Here is a 26,809-nt window from a genome sequence, read left to right as displayed (position 1 = left end):
GGACGTATGCCTACGGTCAAGTGGATGTCTGCCGATGTGGCCTTTGCAATAAAAAATCAAAACGGAGAACATACCGTGGTACAAAATCTTCAATGCAAAACTCGTGGTACGGTACGTGGCATAGTATGGCGACCGCACTATTTAACCGCATCTCGATGCGGCATCGTCGGCTGTGTGATGACTTTTCCATCGACATAACGATTGCAAGAATCGCAGTCGTTTGGGTCAGCTGATGGCATGAGCGAATGCTTATGATTGACGAAGCGTGCACGGTATTGGATAGTGTGCTGTGTGTGAAAGGATAATTTCAAAAACACAGAAAAAAGATAACCCCTCGATGCTGGGTGCACGTAGCTTCCGTATCGTCGTCATTCAAAAGCCATCATGCGTAGCAGCTGGGGTGAAGGTATATTGACCGGCACATCTGATTATTATCTATTGTGACAAGTGGCCACGTAGTGATGTCCTTCGTGGCGGTTTCTAGCTTTAGCGGATGTCAGCTTTTGCTGATTTCGCTTGTGGTTCGACATAGTGAAGCATCGAGACCTATTAGGAAAGGAAACAGCTGGTTTTGATGGTGTATGAGCGTTCGTCGCTTACAAACATGTTTATTTTGGGACGGGTACTACACAGCGTTCCATTTTGGTCCGGATTATTTAAGTGTCCGTACTCTCAAAGTACCAATAATGCACGATTGCTTTTTAAACTTTAAATTTATGATAAAGAAATGGAAAGCAATTTTTTTTCTTCTTAGCCTAACAACCTACTAGGTCGTGTTGCCATTTCTGGCTTAGCACGTAGTTGGAGCTTACTAGACTCAATTTAACCATGTAGCCGGATAGTCAGTCTTTGTTATGGCGGACTGGCCCGGTTGGGATTTTGGACCGGTCATCTGTCGTGTGAAGACCGGTGCCTCTACAAATACACCACCCCTGTACATCCTTGACTATGGTTTAACAGACCATTTTTAATAGGCAACAGTAGCTTTAATTTCGGCAAACGACTATTTCAACGGATTTTTCTTTTCTGTGGGTATAGATTTCCATCCGGGCGGCTCGGGGGTGTATTGGTAGCGACACCGTTCTTTACACGACAGGACCGGCCCAAAATCCCAACCGGGATCCAGTCCCCGTACGCAGGACTGGCTATCTGGCTATGGGCAAATAAAGTCACAGCAAGCCAGAAATGGCAGAGTTGGACCTTTTGAGGTTGTTATGCCGATAAAGAAGAAGATAGATTTACGTCACGTTCTATTTCAATAATGTAATTTGCTTTTCAATTATTTTATGAAACTTAGATTCAAAACTCAATTCTTTCAAGTTTCAAATCGAATTTTGATTGAATATACTTCATTGACAATTTCCACAGTATTCATTATTTATTATTGTTATGCAGTTATGCATTCATTGTTGAATGCACTTAAGTTATTCGAACATTCATTGGCATTCTTTTGATAGTTTGCAATACTGTTTCAAAACTTTCCATTCTTCTAAAAGAGCTAAATTAGAGTAAAGTAAATCACAATTAAAAACCAAGTGACGATTTTGAAATATTCCTTTACAAAATTGAAAACCCCTGTGGAAATTCAAAGGTCTGTAAAACCTAGCAATAACATACAGTACAATTAAATACTGTATAATTGCATATTTTAATTCAATTGCATTCAATTTAAAATATGTTTTTGAAATAAAGTACTACAATGTGTGAAGGATCTATTGAATTTATATTGTTAATTCATAATTACGATGGCTCTTCGTCGAATGATTTTATTGATTGTATCATTATAGAAAATATTTTTTACAAAATTGCATTAAGTGAGACGTTATAAAAAAACGTTGAAAAGTGTCCTCATAACCTAATTTACGTTCTTATCTATACTTTGAAGTCACTGAATTTACGGAAAGGAGAGAACAAAGCAGTAAATATGCACCGGTGCCTCTATAAATACACCACCCCCACCACATACGCACCATTTTGGGCGTTTTTTACCTTTACAAACTTTTTTATCTTCCAAACGTCAGTAGAAGCACTGATGTTTTCGAATCTTTACGCATGAATAGTGAATTAAATGAGCATCACGCTTAAACAGTCATTCCGCAGCATAATTATGTAGTAATTATTATGCCAGCGATAATTTTGGTTGCTTCACAAGTGAAGGTACAAATTAATGTAGATTACATTCGAAACGGTTCGCAAATGCGTCGGCATCATCGACTCTGCCCCATTGACTGTTGGGTGTCTTCGAGTGACAGTAGCACCAGGTTTGTATGAATATCAAATGAGATTCTCTTCCTTCTGGCTGAGTCACGGTTAGTGTAGACTGTTTCCCGGCTTTTTCTCAACCGTACCGACGGGTAGCAGTCTGCTCCCAGCAGAATAATTACAATTTTGTTACCGTTCCGGCGGCTATGTTCCGGAAAAGCGTCTCGCCGCAGGGAAACTTGTCGAAAATTACAACATTCGTGCGCCTTCCGGGTCACTTACCGTTAGTTGCAGGTGCTGTCCCTGTTTTGCTGGTTGTGTTAGAAGAGACCCCCGTCGTTGCTAGAAGCATGAGGAAGAGGGCCTCGAGTGTTTGTAGGCCGCTCATCAGCTGTTCAGTGGTAGTGCCCTTCTCATAGCACGATGCTATCGATCGCACCCCGAGCCGGTTGTTCCGGTAGTGTCGCTAAACTTTGCACAAATTTGCGGCCACGCGTTGTAGGCGCACTTTAAATATGCGTTACTTTGCGTGCTCGACTTTTACACCGCAATCAATTCACTGTTTACACAGAACACGGAATTTTAAACTTTCCCCGCAAACATGCCGGGACACTTTAAATGAACTGCAGAAGCAACACTTCGAGGCGTAATTAGTATGACAAGACTTAGGCGTGCACTGACAGCTGGAAGGTTTTACAATATAGGCATTAGTATCTTCAAGTTTTACGACAAGAAACATAAAGTAGTGTCAAGGAAAGTTTATTTTTATCCAATCGATGTTCAGTAGGGTGTTATGATTCTTTTCCAATAGTTAAGTATTGCCACAGTGTAGCATGGCACTGTTGCCACAGTGTAGCATGGCCGGTATAGTTTTTTGTCTGTTATTGTTCGTTTCCTGTTTTATTTTTGCTTTTTTATTTTGAAGCTCTTTAAGTCAGTGATTTTGTAAAAAAAATGTTAAATATGTGAAAAGTAGAATTGCTTTCGCATTATCTTAACAAAATAAATTTCTGTTATGAATTGAGCAAGTTATATTGCTATCAAAATGTGTTTTTTCAATATCATTCATTTAGACAATGACGATGCATAATTATTTAATTTCGTCCTTTTCATTTTTTCCGACTCAGCTTCAGTTTCTACGTGCGTATTCCAAATTTTGGTTATTAAAATTTTAGCTTCGCTTCGCAATTCGATGTTGTTAATACATTTAACAAAAATTTCACACACATTATGAGCAAATTTGGGTTCAACTATGATTAAATAATAGAAGGGTTTTTAAAACGTAATGAATTCTTATGAACAGCAATTTTTTTTTATAATTGATTATAATTATCAACTTGAATAATATATCACAACAATATTCGTCAATTCGATCAAAACAGTATTTGACGTGTAATGCAAAAATAAAACAAACTTATTTTCAAAATTCGTTTTCATCAGATCGAAATCCAAACAATCAAATCAATATTTGGGCAGCAGTAGTCCTCCATGACCGTGCGTCATCTAATTTCCCACAATGATACGCATAATTTTGGTGTAATTTATTTCAATTTACTGTCACATGTCGCCTGGCACGCACAAAAAAGCAACAATTAATTGCACAGCTTGATTATTTGCTTCGTTCGCCTCGTGTACGTTTTTTTTTTTTCGCGGAGCTGTCAACATGGCCACAAACCACGGCCAATCCGAAACGGCGCAATTAGGTTTTACAACCAATTTTACACCCATATTTCCACCACCTACGCACACTCATTTCCGGTTGCGCATTTCCGTTCGCGCAGTTCGCTTGCTGCCGTTCGATATCGTGGATTAATTAGTTCAGATGCAATTGCTCCAACGCGTGGCCAACGTTGACGTGTGACCGTTCGCTGTTGTGGGTTCGCGTTGCGGTCTGTGTTGCTAACGTACCCGGGTAACGTTATTGTTACACTTTTTGGCTCCGATCAGCTACGATGAGGTTTTTGGGGTTTTGTTAGGGAAGCAACACACTTGCCACACGCCTCTATCTGGTCACACTGCTTCACATATGAGTTAAATATTATTGTACACACACACACATACACTTGTTCGCGCATATATAAATATCCAAAAATAAATACACACTCACTAACACGCGCTGTCGGAACACTTTGAAAGAAGGTGGTAAATATTTTTCCAACACCGTCCATTAGCCCAAATCCAGATCCATCGTTACCGTAAAACCGCTTCGCCGTGGTATGGTTGATGTGTTAAATATTTGCAAAAAAACTTAATTAATTACAACCGACACCATCACCACCGACTTCCTTCACCACAATGCGATCGATTATGATGGAATGGTTTCCGGTTTCGATTTGGCTTGCAGTTGTTGGATAAAATGGGAAAGGGTATGTTTTTTATGCTAATGTGGTAACTTCAGCACACTATAAACATCCGGTTTACACCAAGCACAGGTTGAACCGTATCAAGAACAGAGGGAAACGCCTTAGAAGAGTAGTGCCCGTGATGTAATTTGATGCCAGAGATAAACTAAGGAGCGTTTTGCACGATGAGTTCATTAGGATAATTAGGTTGGTCTATTATTGAAGAAAGCCAAATTTTGAACTGACTACACCCGACTACAATGGCCATTTCCGATGTGTAGGGTTCTGCCTTATAATCGTTGCCTTCTAGCGAGCCTTTGATAAATCATCTGATTGCGTGGCTTCGATTTGAGGTGCGTCCGACGCCACAAGCAACGAACCCTTGCTACCGATATGACGAAGCAACTACTGCTTTCAACCGTATTGGACTTCCGGCCAGCGCAACGTTTTACCGAACTGTCGCTGAGTGAATCCTGTTGAGTACTGAACACGCCAAACCAAGTCACCAGCCGTTAAACGCTAGAACCATCTGCTAACGCGCTACCAGCTGAATGCACTGCATCCTTGCAGTGGGCGAGTACGAAAGGATGGAGGCTGTAGGCGCGCCTTTGGCCGCATTTCCCGCTGGAGTTGTATGCAACGGCAGGAAATTTATGTCGTGGAGCAAATTTTCCCCTGTGTCAAAGGAAGAAATCGAGGTTCGGCACCAGTTCGCAACGCTGTTGGAAGGGATGAACTTGAGGCAGTGGGGGTTGCCAACACGAACATTTACGAACCATCTGTGCTTTCCCCTCCGTTTGGATCGGATGGTGTTCGGTGGGGTTCGTTGATTCGTCGGAACTTTAGATGACGGTACTGATGCCGTCCGGTGATGATGGAAATGATAACGACGGCCGGAATGATAATTTCGCACGAAAATGATAAGGGTTTCCACTGACGGCTGACAGAACCATTGAAGCCTTCGGATATTGCCGTTCGTTAGAAGGATAAGTTGTTTACAAGCGAGAAGATCTTCGTCAAGAGCACATCATTCTCAACTGAAGAGTCACTTCCATGGGCGTCGCAAGGATTAAAGGTGATCATATCTTCTACGAGTATCTATGATTCTGTTTAACTTACTTTAATATATAACTTACAGCAAAGTTAGAAAATCTATGATGTTATGAACATCAGCAATATGTTAAAAAATAAAATCGAATAAGTAAAGAGTTTTTGGAGAGCGTGAAGTTTTGTACTAATTCCAGTGGCATATCAACATTTTTAAACATTAAAACTAATTTTGTTTTGTCATGAGCAAGTGCTATTGGAATGCCTGGAGCAGAAATTTATGTAATAATAAATAAATAAAATAAATATTAAATAATAAACGCAAATAAATATTAAAATGTTTCATAATATCAAAATAAAAATTGAAAGTATTTGATAAAATAAAGTAATTGTTTTTACTTGTAAAATTCTATCGTTCAACAACATCTTAATTGACAGTACTCTTCAAATGACTTCATAATTTATCTTTCATACCTTATGTTGTGGTTGAGTAATACATCTTCGTGATCCATTATCGTTTTCATAATTACTCTTTTAACTTTAAACTGTACTTATGGACGGCTGTGTCATCAGAAAATTGCTAATTTAGAATATTAAGATGGCTGTTCGAATTCTTTCTTGTATGAACATGAAAGATTCAAAGCTAATTATCTATACTTGTAAATATTATCATAAATCTTTTATTTATTTTAATATTTTATTTTAATGCTATTATTATTATAACGGCTCTTAGCCGTATTATCATATTATAATATGTAATATAATATAATATAATACATTCAAACAGATATACAGACAGCCTCTGATAAAACAATAATAAGCGAGAGATCAGTGTGCATCAAATAAGGGTACAATATCGTTTTAACATGAAATTCATGAATTTAACTTCCCTTTTAGTTGTAATTAATTCAGCACTTCATGTGCCTGTTTTTAAAGAAAACATGAACAACGAATTAAAAACAAAATAATTTGCATAATATATTTAACACTTTATTTTACCTTTATATCTGAATATTATGCAATATACTACTTCAGCTGTAAAATGTCAAATTCCGCGTATCTCAGGGACGCATTGCACTTTTTTTAGTTCGTTTATTACTTCTTCTTTAAGTGATTTTTCTCGTTTTATTGCATTTGATTCTTGAGTTTCGTGCTTATAATTCAATAGCTCTCCTAAGGCCTAAGTTTGACTTAGTTTCGTAAAAAATTAATATTATTTTAAAAAGGCTGCAGTTCACACTTGGGCTAGTTTTTCACCTATCGTTAACCCTACTGATGAATTATCAAAGACTGTTAAAAAAATTTCATGCAAGTAAAAGTTTTAGATCTTTTGTGACCTACATTTGTAACATTAAGATATAAATCTTATCATTATCAAAAGCATCGAAAAATTCATTTGGAGTCCTTATGCCATGTAGAGAGCTGAATCTACACTGTATTGATTAATACAGGTGCTTAAATACACCGTAATGCCTTTCCACCTTTCGCCAACATTTCATATAATAGTAAACATGTAGCTGACCATTTTATCATGCCAATTGGAAAGATCATTCAACGTAAAAATGACATAGATTATGTAGTACATTTTCACTTTCGCCCTTTTGTTCGTGCGTATTTTTTTTTTGCTGGTCTCTCCACTAAATGCTATGTTTATACGCAATTTGTCAAAATCATAACAGAATTTATTATCTCAAGCAGCACACCCTCGGAAGCCGGCGTCGTCGGCGTGCTCCGGCGATAGCGGCGGTGCTCAAACGTACAAAAACATTGTCGAGCGAGGTGGGAGGGTGAAGGAACAGAATGCCGAAAAGAACAACTATAAATCAAATTCAACCAGCATCGGCTTCTTGGAAGCTGTGTTCCACCCGGATGGAAAGCACACTTGTGTGGTACAGGGTGCGATGGGTGCTTTTGCTGTTCGACTTATGCCAGTTAAGGTACAGCATCCGTGTATCTCCTGTTTGCGTGGGCTAAAGGAACCATTATTCGGTCGGTGGAGAAATGGAGCATGGGCAGATAGCAGGTGGGCTCAGGCCGGTGGGAAAATATTCTCAAACATACAAATAAATGCTACACCGGGTGGATGGTTGTGTAGTTCTCCCCCATCAAACGGCTTGTCCACTCGATCGTGTACACGTGTTCCGGCAATAGAATTGAACGTCTTCGTTTGCCTAAGCCACAATTTCGGCGGACTTTGGATCCAAATGCGCTCTGTTTGGTTTTATATTTTCTCCCCAAATACCAATGTTATTGCTCGTCTGCGTGCGTGCGCTCAACCGTACGCTCTGCGTCACAAGAAGGTCAGCAAAAAGTCAACCTTTCCTCTGGCCATACGTGTGGGATACGCATGTTTTCGTCGAGGGAGACGTCTCCCTTCAAAACGACATCATTCATTTTATGGAGCCGCCCGCTGGAGACTGGAAGCTCATCAAAAAGCAACAAAGAATGGAAATCGGGGATGAAGTAAAGGAACTCGATTCCGAAACGTTAGTTTCAGCACACAAAAAAGTATCAAAAAGTATTTTTCGTAGTAACGTTCTCCACCCGTTGTTGTTTTTTTTGCTCAATTTTCGGTCGGTTTAGGATATTCGATCCAGAAAAGCGACCGGAAAGAATAAAAGGTTAAACTTAAGATTCATCCAACAGATTAGATTACTAATGCGATTCAAATCAAACGCGCTCGAATACGGCCAAACGAAGGTTCTTGTTTCCGGTTAACTGCTGGGACAAACCGAACCGCTGATGTCGTCTGAACCGAGCGGATGGTGGAAGTTTTTATTAGTTTATTTGTTTCTTATTAGTGCTGCACGCTTCCAAAACCATGTTCATCAGCCAAATTTACGGAAACCCCCCGCGCGATTAACAGTCACCGGTTAGATAATTGAATTGTAAAACTATTTACTTTTATGTGTTGCTTCGTCGAATTTTTTAAGAGGTTTTTTTTCTTGAGTGCAAACATTGATTTCCAACAATGATAATGTTTGCGTACAGAACAGTTTTTGTGACTTGACGCTCCAACCGGATATCCTGCAAAGTGGCCGCGGTGGGAATAAAATGAACGTTTGCAAGATGTTTTAGCTTTTCCCTATCGATCGTCTCATCTAAATAGTCGCGAATGGTGGAAAACTATTCAAAACAGCAATTATGGAGGAATCTGATACTCTGTTATGAAACGTTTTTATCGAGATTTTTTCAGAGGGTTTGATTACTAGCCACATGGGAATTAGTAGACGAGGGCAATTTAGATGATACACAGCGGCGACGGTACACATTCATTTTGCAACGTTAATCATCCCCCATTTTGTCTATAAGTTATGGGAAGACTTACGTATTTGGATGTATTTAGTTGTAAATTAAATATTGCATCACTGTGGAGCTAATGATATAGATTTTCCTGTGTTTGTGTCAACAGCATGGGTACGCTTACGCTCACACGTGTTGACCAACTATCACCCTTGCCGTGTGCCTCTACCAATGGTCAAAGTTTTGTTTCATTTCATCATTAAATGGCATGTGATAAATAAGTTTTTGTCATTACGATTGGTCTACTTTCGGAAAGTTTCACGTCCGGCAGCATAAACTTTGCCTTGTATGAGTGTTTAAGCTACGGCACAGTCACATTCAGCAGCACTTGTGACGCCATGTCCAACAAATCGAGATGAGGTAGTGTTTACGCCTGTTAGTCGAGGTGTCGACGAGGATGGTGTTTGGGGAAATTCAACAAATTAGTTTTGAAATAGTGGTTGGTTTTGTAGTATTAAAGTAAATTAACCTACTATCGACTATTGAGTAAATTAACTTATTATATGAGTGATGATAAAATAGAATACATTTTTCTTTTCAATATTTTCAATTGTCATCTCAGTTGATCTTGCTATGTCCGTAGAGAAATGCTAATTGAATCAGAAAATATGTTTTTTTTTTTATTTTACTAAATATGTAATTAAACAATTATTTTAGATTAGTTAACATATTATTTACTTACACATACAATACAAACATAATACAATACATAATATACAATATACCTTTTAGTTATACATTACTAGTAAGATATTTTAATAAACGTAAACTGACACTATTGCAACGACAGCGATCAAATAGGATTGTCAGTACATTGACTGATAAGTAAAGAATAACATAGCAAGTATGGACCAGATGGAACATGATTTGTGTCCTATCCACAAAGACTGTGTGTACAATAGCTCCTAAAACGCACCTCGAAAGTAACACAACAGTCGCAGTTTCCTTCAAACGGTTTAATCTTTCATTCATGAATGAGCTTCTTTTGCGTTTCCGTAGAGGAAGTTGACAAAACATATTTAGCGTAGCACCACCATAGCCGAGCAAGAAAAGGCATTGCGGCTCAAACAAACGGTTCGGAGCAGACCGGAAAGCGGCAAAACATGAATCAGCGACAGCGACGCAGAAGTATTTTATTCGCCTTGTGCCAGTGCCGCAGTTGAAAGTGGCTTTGATTAGACGAACAGGTTTTAGTGCAAGAAACGATAAGCAACGGGCCAAAGCATTTTCGCGCATGCATAAAAATGGGGAAAATGTCGCGAGAATCAAACATCGTGTTTGTTCTGAAAAGGTGTCCCGGAAGCTGGAATTATCGTGCGGCACTGGGCGAATGGTGTATGAAATAACGATAAACAACTAACAAAGAATGTCAACTGTACGTTGACAATATTGAAGCTTTTAAATATCCTGAATGGGGAATACGGATTTCCGGTCGTAGTGCTGCCGTTTGGAAGAACAGTATTTTTTCTGTTCACAAGGCTTTAAAACATTCATGAGCGCTGTTCGTTATTCAACAAACCAAATATCTGTTACGAGAATTCGAGAGAATATACAAGTTTAAATACTATAAAATTGAGCAAATATTAAGGAACGAACAAATATAAATAGTGCAAGTAACGAATGACAAGCATGATTAGAAGTTTGTACTCGAAGGATCGGATTTGTTCTTACATTTCGAAAATATATTTTTAATTTATTCTTACAACAAAAGTCTCCTTTAAATCAATTCCCTTCCGGTTTGTGTACATACCGTAACACTTGTCCGCTCGTTGACTGGCTGAAAAGGCAAATGTGTAAACAGCTGATTACGAAAAACCAGACCAACCGACTGAGCTCATCCGCCATAACGAAGGTCCCGAGGCGTTGCTGAAGCATCAAGAGTGTGAGCATTATTAAAAAAGCTCATCAGCAAATCGCAACAATGGTTCATCGTCATTGCAGCATTTTATGCCATGCTGCCATTTTGTCCGGCCTGGTTCTCCTGGGAAAGCGTTGGCCCGCTGCGGAAAGGGACGCTGAAGGTGATCTTTAGGTGGATATGCTTTAGCGATGGTTTGCTGAAGATGTTACCATGATGCAGTACTACTTGGGCACTAGTGGAAAGCATAATTCAGTGCTTGCATAGAGCATAGTCACGGCACGAGTCACAACCTTCTCTCGGCTCTCGAGGACGAATAAAACGGTTGAAAAAGAAGCTAAGTAGACAAGGCGAGTGTAGTTTCGTTGCTGGATGCCTGCCAAAGGCATCCGGCACCGGAACGGCCACCAGTGTGTGTGCGTTTTTTTTCTTGTTATCCAAAGGCAATCGATGCATCTGAGAGACACGTGAAGAACGCTTGCAGGCAATTGGGACCCTACGGTAAGCAATTGGCTACGGCGGGTGCTTAAGGGCCTTTCGCTTCATCGATGGCAATGAAGCTTATTCTATCGACATGCTCACACGCAGGGCACACCTGATTGTTATTCAATAAGCAACTTCGATGTCTGATCTGCTGCTTCCGCTCGAGCAAACAGTGGTAAGTTCGCAGGAACAGCAGTTCCCGAGCCCTGCACCATTCCCAAGGAGAGATTGTAGAATGCAGCTGTATCGTGACATAACCGCAATCAAATAGCCAGAGGCTTTTTGAAGTACTTCGCGAGCCGCGAATTTCCTCTAATATCCAGCTGCTTGGTGATTGTAGCAAAAACCGCAAGATTTAGACGTTATTAGGAACGGAACGAGTGAACGTTTTATCAAAAAAAAAAATCATTCTATTTCACTGCAGTGATCGGTGTGGAAAAGTTCGCCAAAAGTCAATCGGTTGCGTGGACTCCGAGCTGCATGGTCCGGGTAATTGCATTAAGAAGAAAAAAAAAAGTTCTACGGTGTACGTTCCAGTAGAATGTACAGCGTGCACTAGGTTCGTGATTATCTTATACATAATTCATGAAGACTGCAATAAAATTGGTAATGCACTGTTTTGTTTTACTTTTGCGAGTACCTACTAGTCACAAACGAGGTACGTGGTACGTGACTAGCAATTTCCGCCTGTGAGTGGGCTCGTAAGCGCATTCGTTGTGAGCAATATTTGTTGCTGTTTAAATAAGCAATTGAATTAAACTAATGTGTAGTTATTAGTAGGGACGATAGTACCACTGCATTACGATAATAGTATGTGCGTCGATAATGTTGCTTTTGAAACTAGTGCACACAAAATATACTTTCTTTAACTGTCAAAATCACAAATTCAAAACATACGCTTCTTTTATTATTTCCTCACCTTCTTAAATCATATCTACATAAGTCGTATTACAAATTCATAGTTCGGCTTTGTTATATCTAATGTATAAATATACAGTAAACGTGGGCGTGAAATATGCTTCAGCTTAAAACAAATTATACCCATGTTAATTTAGGGCGGCCGTTGGTGTATTGGTAGTGGTCTCGTACATCACACGACAGGACCAGTCCAAAATCCCATTCGGACCAATAATCTAGAGCAAAGACCAAAGACTTACTATCCGGCTACGTAGTAGAAATGGCAGGCATGACCCCTAGTAGGTCGTTTCGAGAGCCAATTGAGAGACCTATGTTAATTGATAGCCTAACCTAAACGGGTGATATAAAGCTAGTAAAGCTAATTTCTGTTCGAATATAGATCACTACTTGGTATCTTTGCATCACTCCACACATATAAAACTGTATTTTACACAGTGTTCGTGTACACAAACAAATTGTACACTCTAATTACTTAGCTCAACCTAAACTTACGTTGTGGATAATAGGCGCAAACGTAAGGGCATTGCCGCGAGTTGTAAATTAAGAGAGAGAATGATGAAAGACGCTTTGATAATTAATAAATTTAAAGTGTAGCTCCCATAAAACCAATTATCTTATATCCTCGTAACAAGGAAATGAAAAGTATGTATCACCAAGAGACTTATATTGCGGCACATCTGGTTGAGATCTATTTACCCAATCGACATGATCTATTGACAACTTGATATGCAGATGGAGACCTGGTCATTGAATAATATTTTAACCGTTGAACAAGACGAAATGCATTTTTTTGCTTCGCTGCCGTAGAAATCTTTGTGTCTAAAACTAGAAGAACCTTTTGTCAAGCCATAGCACGAATCATCAATGCATCAGTAATCAATATCTGAGTTCATTCGAATCTCTGTTATTATCACACGATCGATCATAAACTATTAATTCAGTCAAATAATAGGGTAAATGACATTGCTTCAAGCCTCACATTCAAGAATGGAATGAAAATGTAAATTGATTGCATTGTTCTGTAGTTAAATTGATGACAGGCTCAACTAAAACTTATGTTCAAGGATTTACATTTTTCATCACTTAATCAATTTTTAACATTTCGCTTTCTTCTTCTCTGCACAAAAGTTCTGCTTGAAGGCATTTAAATGTGGCCGACCCAACAGCTGAGGTGATCATCATCAGAAGCGTACCGACCGACATTCGAAGTAAATTCTAATAAACTAGATCAATTAATATAATCACCAAGAAGCAGCTGTTAACAAGATTTCCTTTCCTGCTCGATTTCACCATTTTCTTACAAAGCAGAATTAAAAATGTATGCAAAACATGATTTATCTTGTAGCCAATCTTGGCTGTTTACTCTAAAGTGCCGCCATCTTTAAGGCATCATTAAGCACCGGTGCACGGTTGGCATTGCTCAAGTTTGTTGGGAAGAAATTCTCCGGAGCGTCCGTACAGTACACGAGTGCACATTTATAAACCGAGCATCATTTACTTTACACCCTCGGGTGATCCGAACCCCGCACCGAATTTGTTAGATGTATCGTGACGCGGCGCTCAGCGTGGCGCAATCTGCATTTCTAACACAAATTCTCATGTGTAGTGGTTCTTATCGCATAAAGCTTGATACTGTTCCCCACGGCACACGCTTTTGTACTGGAATAGAAAGCATTAGGAATAGTCTTACAGAGGTTTATTTTTTCCCCTCTTATATTGGCATGTGCAGGAAGCCAAAGTTCAGCGACCACATTTTCTGTAAAGGTTTTTATGGATGTATGTGCGCGTGTGCGTGTATGTGTACTGCAGCTCATTTGCTACGAACCGTAACTAATGATGCTCGAGCGCGATCTTCATCGCAACGGCGAAAAACTTACGCGGTCACGCAAAGCACAAGATACGGTCAAAATGGTGAGCAAGGCGAAGATGCCGTTACGTTCCAAAACAGTCGAGATGTACTGATGGCCTCGAGCCATTGCTCGTTTCTTCACGTCCCAACTGCTGCTGGCCGCTGGAACCACGAGTTTCATGCGCGGGATTTAATTTACAGCGCGCCGTTACGCGTAAAGATCGTGTTATGACAAGCACGGGGATAGTCAAGAAGCAGGATATCATGAATCGACGCTCCCACAACTCCAAACCAGTCGATTGAAGACGACCAAGACGACATTGCTGAAGACAAGCTACGGCAAAGCTCCGACATCCGACATCCGTACCGCCCTCAGTGGGCTGTGTAGCGAATTTTTAAATCTGTATTCAAAATTCGTGCCCATATCCCGGGGCGATCGCAAACGAAATGGTGAAACTTCACTCGCTCATCAGCCGAATGTCCCACCAGCGATGGGACACGGGGTGTGTCTAGGTGTGCGCCTTCCTCGTAGGCGATGGTGACGGTCTTTTTAATCTGTTTTAGGGGGACACATTTTAAGTGCGATGTTTAAACAACCATAAAAATTCCAACCAAGTTCATGGTACGGTACAGGTACCCTTTCGATCATGAGATGCTATCGGGAGTCTGTATAGTTCCCTGCTGGGGCCATTCGTTTACAGATGGAAGGAACGAAGGAATGGGTAACAAATTGGTAGCTGTCGATATGAAATTAACCAAAGTTTCAAACGGTTGGTATCAGTTTTCCAATCAGTGAAAGTTCATGAAAAATGGTCCAGGACAATTAGCAACACAATCTTGCTCTTCACAATCATTCGCGTGTGTTTTGAATGTGACAGGGTGAATAGAAAACAGGAGAAATTTGAGTTCCGCCGTAATATTTTTTGTGTTGCTATTTACTTTTGGCAAAATATTTTCCAATTTGCTACCTTTAAACTTTGGTTACAAAAACTATAAAGCTGTCTGTTTTGTCCTCTTTTTGTATCCTCCCGTACAGGCACTCCACTTCTCCATTTTTGTCGCAGCAGCGAATTAACCCCAGAAGTCATTCGTCACAGGCAAGAGCAACCTTGCGACACCCTGTCAAGGAGCCTCTCACACTGCGGAAGCTATCAAATCTCTTCCCTTTCACACTCGACCTCCACTACACGGGGTTTTCCCCCAATGCGTCTACGACCATTTTCCTTCCCCACTGCCATTCACCTTTCGCAGGGGGGAGGAAGCCAGATCTGGGTTGCGCTACCGTAATGAAATTCAAGAACATGTTTCGGTTGAAAAATGAAAAATACGATTAGATGTAGATAAGGCAGAAACTCTATATTATAATAAAATATTTTGTCGGTTGCCCGTAGGCGCTTTTATAACACGAAAATATTATAATTTTTCGGCATTGCCCTAGCGTTGTTGCTGGTGCCGCTGGGTGACTGGAACGGTTACCAAACCCCGGCGCATTTCCGTGTGGTCGCGGAGGACGGTACTGTTGGATAAGGTCGACCTACAGTTCTCCAGTTTCCCGGTAGCTTCTTCCTGCCGTGCCAAGGGCGTTTTCTGGCACATCAGCGGCATTTGGTGGTTCTTGCGTTTCCCACGACTCACTCTTTGAGCGGTTTAGGCGTGCACCCTCCCCAATGAGTGTCCCAGATTTTGGCTCTGTTTTGGCCATCGGTAACTTGCACCGGGAAAATGGGTAGTGAGATGTTTTGGGGACGATACCGGCATTCCAACGATACCACAAAAAGGTGACGATAGACAGATTCACATCGGCGGGAACCCTTGGCACACCTTGTGTGGTGGTGTGACCGTGTGCGGCACATTAAATCGAGCATGTGTTTGTGTGTTGGGAATGTTTTGGAGTTCATCCAGCTGGGTTTAGTGTTTGTTTTCCCTTAATGGTATCCAGGTGGTATCGCAACATTTTTGCAACCGGCTTGTCGTGTAAAGTTTGCTGTTCGGAAGCAAAATTCGTGTTTGGTGCTTGTTCGGTGCTTACCGAATCTTAGTTTACGGCATTTGCGAGACCTGTGTGCTTGTTTCGGTTTTATCGCCAACCGCCTAGCAGCGACTGTTGTGCTGGGGTGCATTGGAAAGTTAAACACAATTTTTGGTAAGTAATAAAAACTAAAGCGAAATAGAATACTCGGGCTGTGCGTTATGGGGGGTGTGTTTTTCGGCCAACTTATGCTACCTTTGTTTTTGACCTGCGGTCGAGCTTTATAATATTCGCTAAGCGTTAGGTGTACTGGAGTGTACAGTTACAATTAATGAATCCAAATATGGTAATACACACTCAGAGGCCAAAAAGTTAGCACTAAACATACACATTATAAACCTCAACATTAGTTCATTATAGTTCCGGCGCTTATGCACATGGGAAAACATAAACACGAATGGAACTTTCTGTTTGACTTAGCAAAATTGATGGATTTTCGGCTCCAGAGAAAAGGCATGAGGTTTATTTGCTGCCAATTTGCTTCTCAGAACTAAATTCAAAATAGTGGATGTACGATTGAAGGTTTAAACAGTCTAATAAACTGAAAAACGTTTTAAAATTTATTAATCTAATAATTTTAACTGATTTTAGTTAAAGTAAATGAACAAGTAATTTAACTATTGATATACGTCTGAGTCTATGAAAATAAGCTACTATAAATTAATCTCTATCACAATTGAACAATATGTGTGAACTCATTCATGAAATTGATGAATAATGCTCAGATCGCAGAAGAATAATGCTAGTCGTATAGCAGCGTATTGGTTCCCGGGGTCTGCGTCTGAGGACTGGCACGTTTCTCTGTGCGATGCGGAGGTCTGGGATGGCTGTTGATGAGATTATTATAAAATACCGTTTCTTTTCCATCGAACAACTCCTGCCCCGAATGGATGCTTTGCCACATACTAAGGAACCCGATATTAAAACGGCCAGTTTTGGGTACAGGAATTATGGTACATAAAATGCATTTATGTACCGATGGGAAATTTTAATATAATGGTCCATAGCGAGCGTATGCGCCGCAAACTGCGCAAACAATTACTTACAATAACAAACCATGCAGTGAACAGTTGGGTAGAGAACTTACCCCAATGTTTCCTAACGTTTTGGAGGATGGGACTCGTGGGCATCACGAGCACTATCCCGTTTGGATCAATTTTGTGTTAACAGGACAGGCTGAGTTGCCGAGCGTTTGGAAACGATTGATTTAAATCGATCCTGTCCCGGGGATAAGAGTGTAAACTCATCGGATGGACGCCCGGTCAGTTGATTGCAAAACCAACCACCACAAGCGATACGAGGACGTAGCAGGGAACTGATTATTATTGCAGCGAAGTGCAGCGTAAAGGCGGTTCAGATTGCGTGACCGTAGCGCTCGTGGGATTAAAACAATATAAACTTCGCCGAGTCTGTAATCGTTTGCAGACTATGATAATCCCTAGTGTTACTGGTTGCCTAATGATAGAATAATATTATTGGTGTGTATTTCGCGTTCGAACCTATTTTTTGTACCGTGCAGATACGCTGGTAGCCTTGCTCGTTTTTTGGAGTATGCACACTGCTGTTATTGTTTGCAAGTTTAGTTGTCGAGTGAAAATCGCAAAAAATCCGTTGAAACACAATTTTCAGCCATTCTTGTAATTAATTCCCTTCTTGAAGAAATTGTACAAAAATATGAAATTGGTGAATAAACTCATTGAAAGATCACGAACTTTAAAAAGTAATTTATTATGAATTATTTCAGTACTCATAACAAATTTTGATTAACTGGTTAATTTGTTCCCATTTCAAAAATTTGTAGTAAATATTCCACGTATAATGAGTACATAAAAGAACATTCTTCTATGCTAGGCACAATCGATTGTGTCTGTTTGTGTCAATTGTGTCGGCAAACCTAGCTCTATCGAGTTCTATCGGTCAAATAAACAAATCAAGAACTAAGGGAATGATCAAAATAATTGTTCAATAAAACAATGTTTGGCACCATTTGAAGATTCAGATCGACAATTCAACAGTGTTACGCATTTACAATATATGACTGTCTCGTACTCCAGTCTCGAGAAGGACAGAATCATCTTTGTAGTATTTTATGAATTCATTTTGTTTTGTTCGCATCACATTTTCCTACTATTACAAAAGTAGGTGCGTGTTCAGTATTATTTATTTTCTAGCGTTCTTGTTGATTAAAGCAATCATCAAAATATCACTAATATAATAATAGATACTGGGTCACTACTTCTCAGAACGCCACAGTTCAAAATCTGACTCAGTCTCTGTGAGTTCTAATAGCTGAATGGACAGGACGACTTATTGTATATGTTAACTGATGTAATACTTTTCTGTTGATTCGATTCGGTCGAAAATATTGACCAATTCCATTGAACAGCGCGGGAAATCGAATCACTGTGTACAGAATATTTAATGAACCGTTGTTTTACTAGTACTGCTTCAAAGAAATTTTTAAAGATGTGCAGAGAAAACGTAAACATTTAATTCAATGATGACGGTAGACTAGATTGGATGCTTTGCCAATATTACTCATAATTGGGTTGAATTATTTGAATGTAACTGCAATGACGTGGGAACCGAAACCTGTTGAAGATCTCACAGGTTTTCTTATCCAACTCCTACTCCGTCATGTCCTCGTCGTAGCATGTGTCACCGTATATCTTGGCATGGATTTACGGGCTATTTTCAACCCCTAGGATGGATGGTGACGCCCGTCCAAGAAGACCTCCGTCTTCAGAGTTTAGGAGACCTGCTGTGAAATGAGGACGGAGGTTCGATTGGGTTTTTATATTTTTAGTTCATTTTCCATGCATTACTAAACGATTAGTACAACGAACAACTAGAGACTCCACTACCAGAAGATATCATGAAGATATTATTAATGTGGGAATGAACAAGAAAGGTGTTAGTGTAAGAACGAAAAATCAGAGCGGCCGCGTAGAAGAGTAGAAACGTAAGTATGAAAGAAGTAAAGAAAGAGAGAGAGATAAAGGGAAAGCGAGAGAGAGAGAGAGAGAGAGAGAGGGAGAGAGCGTGAGAGAGATAAAAGGATATAAGAAGCGACGAGCGCCTTCAGAAGGGATTTGCGTGCTGATAGTCGAAACGGAGCGGAACGAAGCGGAGCAAACAAGTGGCGCACTGTTTAACGATCTTCACACGAACCCAGGACTGACCTCCGCACGCAGGACTGACTATCCAACTGCGGATAAATAAAGTCACAGAAACTCAGAAAAGGCAGGCTTGTACCTCTTATGGTTGTTGTACCTATACAGACGAAGCAGAAGGGTTAGTGAATCGCTGCATTTTGTTTAAAATTTTGGTATCATACGGATGGAAGAACTTGAATCAAATTGAAAACTCTATTAAGTATCTTCATCTCATTCATCTGAAAGATAATTTTAATTTGTTGCGATACTTCAACATGTGACTAAACAAATAAAAAGCTAAAATAAATCGCCAATGACAAGTTTACAAAACTTATGCCAATAAAAGTCAGCACTCCTGCACCTGTAGTGAAAGAACAAGGAAAAACATTCTCACGCCACTTCCAAAATGTTCAACGCAGACAAAGCGCAAAGAAAAAAACCGAAAACCATTAAGGCGCGACTGTTCACGTCACTGCCATTAACTAAATCGTCGCCGGATGCTGAACATCACGCTGTACTTCGATTGGCTCTTCAGCTAACGTGAGTTATTCGGCGGTTTGCTTCAGAGGTAGCCGGCAGCGATCCGTTCCCTGTACCATCAGCTCGTTTGGCCATTTATGACCCCCCCCCCCCCTCCTTCCTCCTCCCACTTCCTCCCCTGTTTCATTCACCGCACCTGGAGGCTAAAGTTTAACTCATTTTCGATAATAATAATAATTATAGCTCCGGTGCCGCCTGCCGCACAGTTTAACTTATCGTTTTGCAAAGGAAACATAACTAATTATGCTACGGTTTCTTTCCGGCACGATGGATGCCATCGGCTTGATGTTTTCTCTGCTTCAATATCCTGAACCATACTTGCACCTCACCTTCGTTCCTGCATAGCTTCACCTCAGTAATAAGGTTTCATGTTTTTTTTCTCTCCAGGCATGCCCGACACAGCGCGAAGATTTTTTCCCCCTTTTTGCTCACTGAAAACAGTCAATAGGTGACATTTAGTGTAGTTAGAGTTTCGTTGGAGTAAGAAAAAAGAAGGAATCCTTCAAGGCACGCCTAAAACATGGGCGACGGAAAACTTTAATCATTAATTAAATTTTTTATCTACGTAAGGGTCACGCAAACTGTGTGAGGAACAGACTTAAAGAAGGTGAAGCGAAACTGTGATAGTGATACTGCGCGGCCAATTTGCGGTTTTTACAGTAGAATAAAATTAGTATGGTTAGAGTAAACTCTTTCCTCTTCATGAATACCACTTTTCCACTGCTGGTTGAGTGTGCTGCAGTATTTTCCCGCTCAATCCACGTCGGAGGTCACCTTTAGGAATTTCTTCACTCATTATGGCTAACGCTCTAGCTTCCGGATCGCAAGTCATCGTTAAAATAATGTTATAATTTTTAAAAACATTCGCAACGAAACTGATTTACGAACTTTACGCGTTTTGCAAAACTGAGTTCACCGCTTGGAGCGTCGGGGCGTTATCGGTATCGTCCGTGGAAAGTGCTCGGTAGAAAATCCCCTCAAGCATGTACAGAAAAGATAGGTCCTACCTACATAGCGTGGAGATACTTCGCTACGACGCCGCATTAACTTACTTCGATGGTTTGGTTAGCTTCAAACCGACGCTGAACGACGACTTTTAATACGCAGTGCGAGGTCAAAGCTTCCCCAAGGAACGATGCCGATGGTGATGGCGGTGCCATTTTCCCGCGAAGCATCTTGTCAGAACAATCTTAATGACGTAGCATCAGCAAGGCAAAGGGTTAATTCGTGCTATTAGAATCTTATGGGGTCGTCAAATTGCGGGATGGAGTTAAGATCCAGAAGTTGGTTGATCACCGAACTATGCCCAATTTATGGAGCTTATCGCAGGAGCAGACAGAGGATTTCGTTCTAATTGCACTCTTTTTCTACAGCATGAATGATGAGAGGCCATTCGGTTGTTTATTCCAGGTCAGGGTAAATAGCAAAGCGAAGAAAAGGAGAACAATTATGCTTCCTTAATTGTAATTTTGCATATTTCGTTTACTTATCATGATTCTACACTTTCAAGGTTATATAAAAACTGCTTACTAAAATCATTATTTTATATATTTACTTCTAAGTAACAACTACATCATTTAATTATCTATTGTTAATACGCTAATTGAACTTTTTTTTTCTTTCGATCGTTTCGAAAAGAAAAAATCTTCTTACACTCAAAACTTCTCGCATTTTAAGTGTCAACTTGTGCCTGCTTCATCTGTTTGTTGGCCAACAATGAATCTTTGGTGCACATTGTTTGGCCTTGTCTGGTCAGTGTGAAAGTTTGACCAAAAACTGACACCGAATCCCTTCCGGATGTGCAAATAAACGCTAAACTTCGTCCACAACCGCCAGCACCACCTTCAGCACTCAGACCGGGGAAACATCCCCTGAATCGTTCACACTCACCATGAGAGTATTCTGTTGCCGTAACAAAACCACAAATTGGTCACCCGTATTTGTAGCATTTTGTGTTCGTGCTTTCTTCTTCCATTTCTGCTACTGACCGAATGACTGCAACTGCACCAAGGATGCTAGGATCGTGTCTGGTTTGGCTTGATGGGACCTGAAACTATCCGTCAGACTATGTAGTGGCTTTCAGAGATTTTGGCCGAGAGATGGCCAACTTCCCGCTTGGCTGGGACGTATCTGACTTATCCCATTGTGCCCAACTCATAACGTTCGAATGTCGCCCGAGGGCGAATTTGATTTGGTCTGCAACCAGTCTCAAAGCGTACGGTTTGAATGTGACACCGGAGTGACTTTTAAGATGCTGACTTGCGGTTGTCTGCTGGTGTTTCGGAGGCTATATGCTAGATTAGGCATCGTGAGTGTACGTTCGAAATGGAGATGCCTGGTAGAGGTAGGTTGTGCGCAGTGAAATGGAGACGCCTGGTAGATATGAGTTACGCATGGCGAAATGGAGACGCCTGGTAGTTGATAGTACGGTGACATGGAAATCGCGCAAAAGAGCAATATGGACTTGAGGACGAATGAAAATGTAAAAGAAAGACATTTTTAACCAGCAGGAATAACAAAGAATCATTTAATAATTTTTGGAGCACTGCTAACGTTACTTAAAACTTACTACAAGGGAGTGTCGGAGGAGCAAATTAATTTCCCAAATTAATCTACTGATCCCCTAGTTCATTATTCATTGATAAATACAGGGCAAAGGGGCCATTTGCTCTCTTTTCATTTTAAAACTCCGATGGTTGCATCGGTGAATATGTTCAGCGCTTAATCCAAAAGTAATTTATCCGAAAACTCTACATAAGAACTAAAATCTAAAATAAAACAAGAACAATGTTTCTAATCATTCAATCAGTATTCCACCGAACACTGTATAATTTATAGTTTATTTATGAAAAAAGATACATAGGTCGAGTTTTGAATTCAAGTACTGTACACAAACGAAAACTCACGGTTGTACTATAGAATGAGGCACAGAAGAATTCTTAATTTTGTTAAGCACCTTTTTATCCAATAGGTGCCATCAACTGGAAATATGCTTTTCATTGCTTAAATGTATTCAAACCCAACCTACGCCCATTCAACACCATTCTTAGAATGTGCTTTTTACTTCTACAATGGAATGCACACACACACCCACACACAGACACTGTACCATCGCCTGTTCGCCCGCACAATAAGTCAACTTCATTTCCTGTCGAGCGAAAGAATGTATCATCAGCCAGTGAAATGATGTTATTTCGCCACCCAGTTCACGAACGATTTCCGCTTCAGCTGTCCTCAGCAAGCGAGATTTTTTATGTGCCATATTTAGTTGGCTGTTACGATGTTGGAGAGAATTATGTTCCGTATGATGGCGACGTTCCGCAGATGTAGTGAATCATTCCAATCTTTTTTTTCACGAACTCGCTAACACCGACGTCAGACTGCGTCGATCGCACCTTGATTAGACTGCTTGACAGCCAGGTAGCCAACGATCCAGTTAACCAGCAAGGTGTCGGAGGGTGCATGAAATCTGAACTGAAAATCGAATTTTCTTCGTACTGCAAACCATCTGGAGATATGATTATTTTAAGAGTTGTTCTTTTATATTCTTGGCTGACAAAGTATGATGGGTAGGAAACGAATAAGCATCGAATAAAGGAAATGGTTTGAGCAGCTACTTACAGGAAAATTTATGTATAAATTGGTAGGGTAACTGTAGAAATCACAAGTAGTCTTAGTGGTAAATTGACTATTCGACTGAGTATAGAAATGCAAAGAATTTTATGTTAGAGGTATTATTATATTTGTAAGTACCCTTGTATCTGGTGACGGAATCATTCGAGCAATGATGTATGTTATTGAATAAATGATGTTGTCTGCATTTATTATGATTATGCAAAGAAATTGAAAAGTTTGTTAAATTTGATTGGAAAATCAAAGTTTATTTTCATAATTACCCTACTTGCATCCATTACATTTGCGTTTTGTTTTTGTTTCAAAATAAGTAGTAAAATTTAGAAAAAAAAGAAAACTTGCATTTACATCACGGCCATTTGCGAAATTAATAACAAACAGCGGTCTTTTTGCTAGAAACTTTTTCCACACTTCACTATGTTCCTCAAAAATACAGCAAAAGACATCGGTTAGTAGAAAACTCTCTCCATTAAATTGACCATTTGATAATGGAAATTCCAAGCATGTCTTCATGTTTATGTAGCATCGTTGGTTAATAAAATCAGTTACAATCCCAGCTAATTTTCTGTCTCACTGAATGAGGAAATCTTCGACCGCGAATTGTTTACTTCATGATGCTGGATCCATTTTTACCGATGCCCTTGACGTAATAGCCTTTTCACATCGAAACAAACGGATGAAACCAATGGAATAGGAAAATGAAGATCAATGCATGGAACGTTGAATAAGGAAATAAAACTATCTTTTTAGTTTTATTTTACTTTCTAACTTGCTCTTTGAACAAGAGAAAGATCGAATGAAACGGAAGAAAATACTATGAAGTTCATGGACGTTAAAAACAACAACAAAATGTCGTGTTATCGGAAGCTGAATCCTTGAGAAAAATTTGCATAACTAATGTAAAGGGATGAAAAATTGGGCTGAAACCATACCGGTTGATTGTTGTTGTGTTTTGTTATTATTTGTTTACTCCAGAACAACGATAAAATCTTTTTTAAATTTAAAATCAGCTCTTGTTGATATTTTCTTTCTCTATATCTTTCTATCTCTCTCTTCCTCTTTCTATCTCTCTCTTCCTCTTTCTATCTCTCTCTATCTTCCTCTCTCTCGTTATGTCGTTATGACCTGTACTTATAAAATTTATTTCAGCCACACTTTCCATTCTGCCGTCTCCTTCCGAAGGTGATGCTTATCGTCTTGGTCGGTGTGGTTTTCATTCGCAGTAGTAAATTTTGTTTCACAAACTTTAGCCCGACGTCCGAGTGCGAATGTTTTACACTTGCTAAAAATAAACTTGAAACCAACGCAATGTTTTTTTTTATGTTTCCTGAACCAGCATCAAAAATGGAAACAGTGAAAGCAGACTGCCGTTTCCGCGCTTACAAATCGGTTTGGTCTTGATCTCACTCGAGGAGAGTAATTAAATTTCGGAAGTTGGCGAAAGAAAACAGAAGTTCTGTAAAGGTGCATCGTATCTGAAGTGCTGTCCTACACACTTTCCAGTCAACATCTTGGAATGTCGTGCGTCTGAATGCAGTAAAGTCAACTTACTTCTTACCATCTGCGTAACGGTACGGGTTGTCTGGGCGTCGTGAATATTCGCAACCAGCTGCTTGTACTCATTGTTTTGTTCGCAAAATTCAACGGCAAAATTAGCAACACGGGGATTCGACGAGTTAATTTTAATTTCCAACTTTTAACCAGACCTGCACGAGACAATTGCTACAAAGCGTGACTTGGAGAAGATAAATAGTACAAAAATCAATAGAATGCAAAACCGAAAATATTCAAATGTTGCAAACAAAAGCGTAAATGGGTTAGTGAAGTTTTTTATATCATTAAGGCAAGAACACTCAAATAATTATAAATTTCTTTCGAGTTATGCCTTAACGTATTTGATTGTTAAGGGCAATTTAAAGAGCAGCTATTCATTAAATTTGGTAGGGAAAGTGTTTTTTTTTATTCACCGAAGAGCGGTCGAGCTGTATATCTTATAATGTTTACAACAAAATGACTTATGGCTATACGGATGGGGGGCATTTCCTTCTCTCATCCTTCGAATGCTCTTTATCCCGGGTGTACTCGGTAATAAGTGTATATTATATACAAATTATGTACACACTGTTGTGCTGTATGTACATATATTATGACTATAAGTCCTTTTGAGTTCTTCGAATGGCCTTATGGATATGTGTAAAGGCGTTTATGCGTAAGGCAGAATGGCTGGGATGATTTTTTGCCTGAAAACGAGGATCGGCCTTGAGTGGTTTATCGAACTTCTGTAGTTGCTCAAGACCTTGAAGCGGTTGTTGCGTGATCTCTAATCCCAAAAGAAGTATTGGTCTCCTTTGATCGCTGGCAATAATTTGTCCTAAATCCTACTCTCTACGCCGGAGGTGTAACTGCCAAAGTATCGTAGTGTCACCAATAGCAAGCATCAGTAATGCTAACTACTTATGTACAAGCAAGAAGCAAAACACAAAACACAAGAAACAATGAAGAGGACGACAGTGGGTACTACCTACAGGATGGGGAAGAGGAAGGAATCACAGAGTGATTCCGATCTCTTTGGCGAAGTCGAACAGAATTTGTGCGTACACGTCGCACGAATCTAACCCAGAATGTCGCGAATTGGAGCAGCAAGAGATCTTCCTGATGCCCGAACGCCTGCTAGAAGCCCGAGACTTTCGAGATCGAGTTCTCCACATGACCAGGGGATGTGGTCGATGTCATAGACTCCAGCACTGGAGCTACAAACCTTGGACTCGGACATGTCTATACGTTCAAGGTGCGCATTCATTGCATTATGGTTTGGCATAAGTCTTGACATCATACGAATGAACGCACGACCAACCGGGAGCCTGTCAAATCAGGGACGCAGGGAAATCTGTGGTGAGATTGAATAGAAGAACTTCCAAAGCTCATCGTTATTTCACAGGCTCTGCCAACGTGCCATGCATAGCTATTGCAGAGTGCGAATCGACTCTCGAAAAAGCCGCCCTCAGAGGCATCTCGTTTGGCCAAGAGATCTGCCTTTTCATTTCGGGGGATACCGCAGTGAGCAGACAGCCAATTAAACGATATTCGAAACGCTTTGTTAAACATAGAGCTTAGTATATCCAAGATTTTGGAGATAAAGTAATCGAAGCTCTTTATAGCCACTACGGATTTCTGTACTTCGACATCGCAGAGGCTGTCTGTGAATAAAAAATACTAATCCGGAAGACTTGCAATTATAGGCAGTAGCGCATAAAAGATAGCAGCAAGCTCAGCCACATAGATTGGAGCATGACTGTCTTAGCTTGTGGAAAACTTCGGTGCATGCTTCAAATCACGTGCCCACTTCCGAAGTGATACGGAAGTGAAAATACTGGTTATTATTGAGTTGGCCATACGTATCGATAAAAATGCTGGGAATGATCCTCCAGCAAAGTTCGTTTGGGTTGTACT

The 26,809-nt window shown here is 40.1% G+C and overlaps 1 protein-coding gene across 1 annotated transcript in view; it reads right to left on the bottom strand.

The window, feature by feature from the left end:
• The window catches only part of LOC128712556 (lachesin-like), a 50,834-nt gene extending 48,244 nt beyond the window's left edge, over positions 1-2,590 (bottom strand). The window contains exon 1 of the mRNA XM_053807449.1: positions 2,485-2,590. Coding sequence (XP_053663424.1) covers positions 2,485-2,590 — 106 coding nt within the window. The remainder of the gene's footprint in view (positions 1-2,484) is intronic.
• Positions 2,591-26,809: the final 24,219 nt, after the last annotated feature.

The sequence above is a fragment of the Anopheles marshallii genome, chromosome 3 (genome assembly GCF_943734725.1).
Source record: "Anopheles marshallii chromosome 3, idAnoMarsDA_429_01, whole genome shotgun sequence".
NCBI classification, from domain to species: Eukaryota; Metazoa; Arthropoda; class Insecta; order Diptera; family Culicidae; genus Anopheles; species Anopheles marshallii.
Note: the sequence above shows the minus strand (reverse complement) of the source record. Positions and strands in the feature narration are given on the sequence as shown.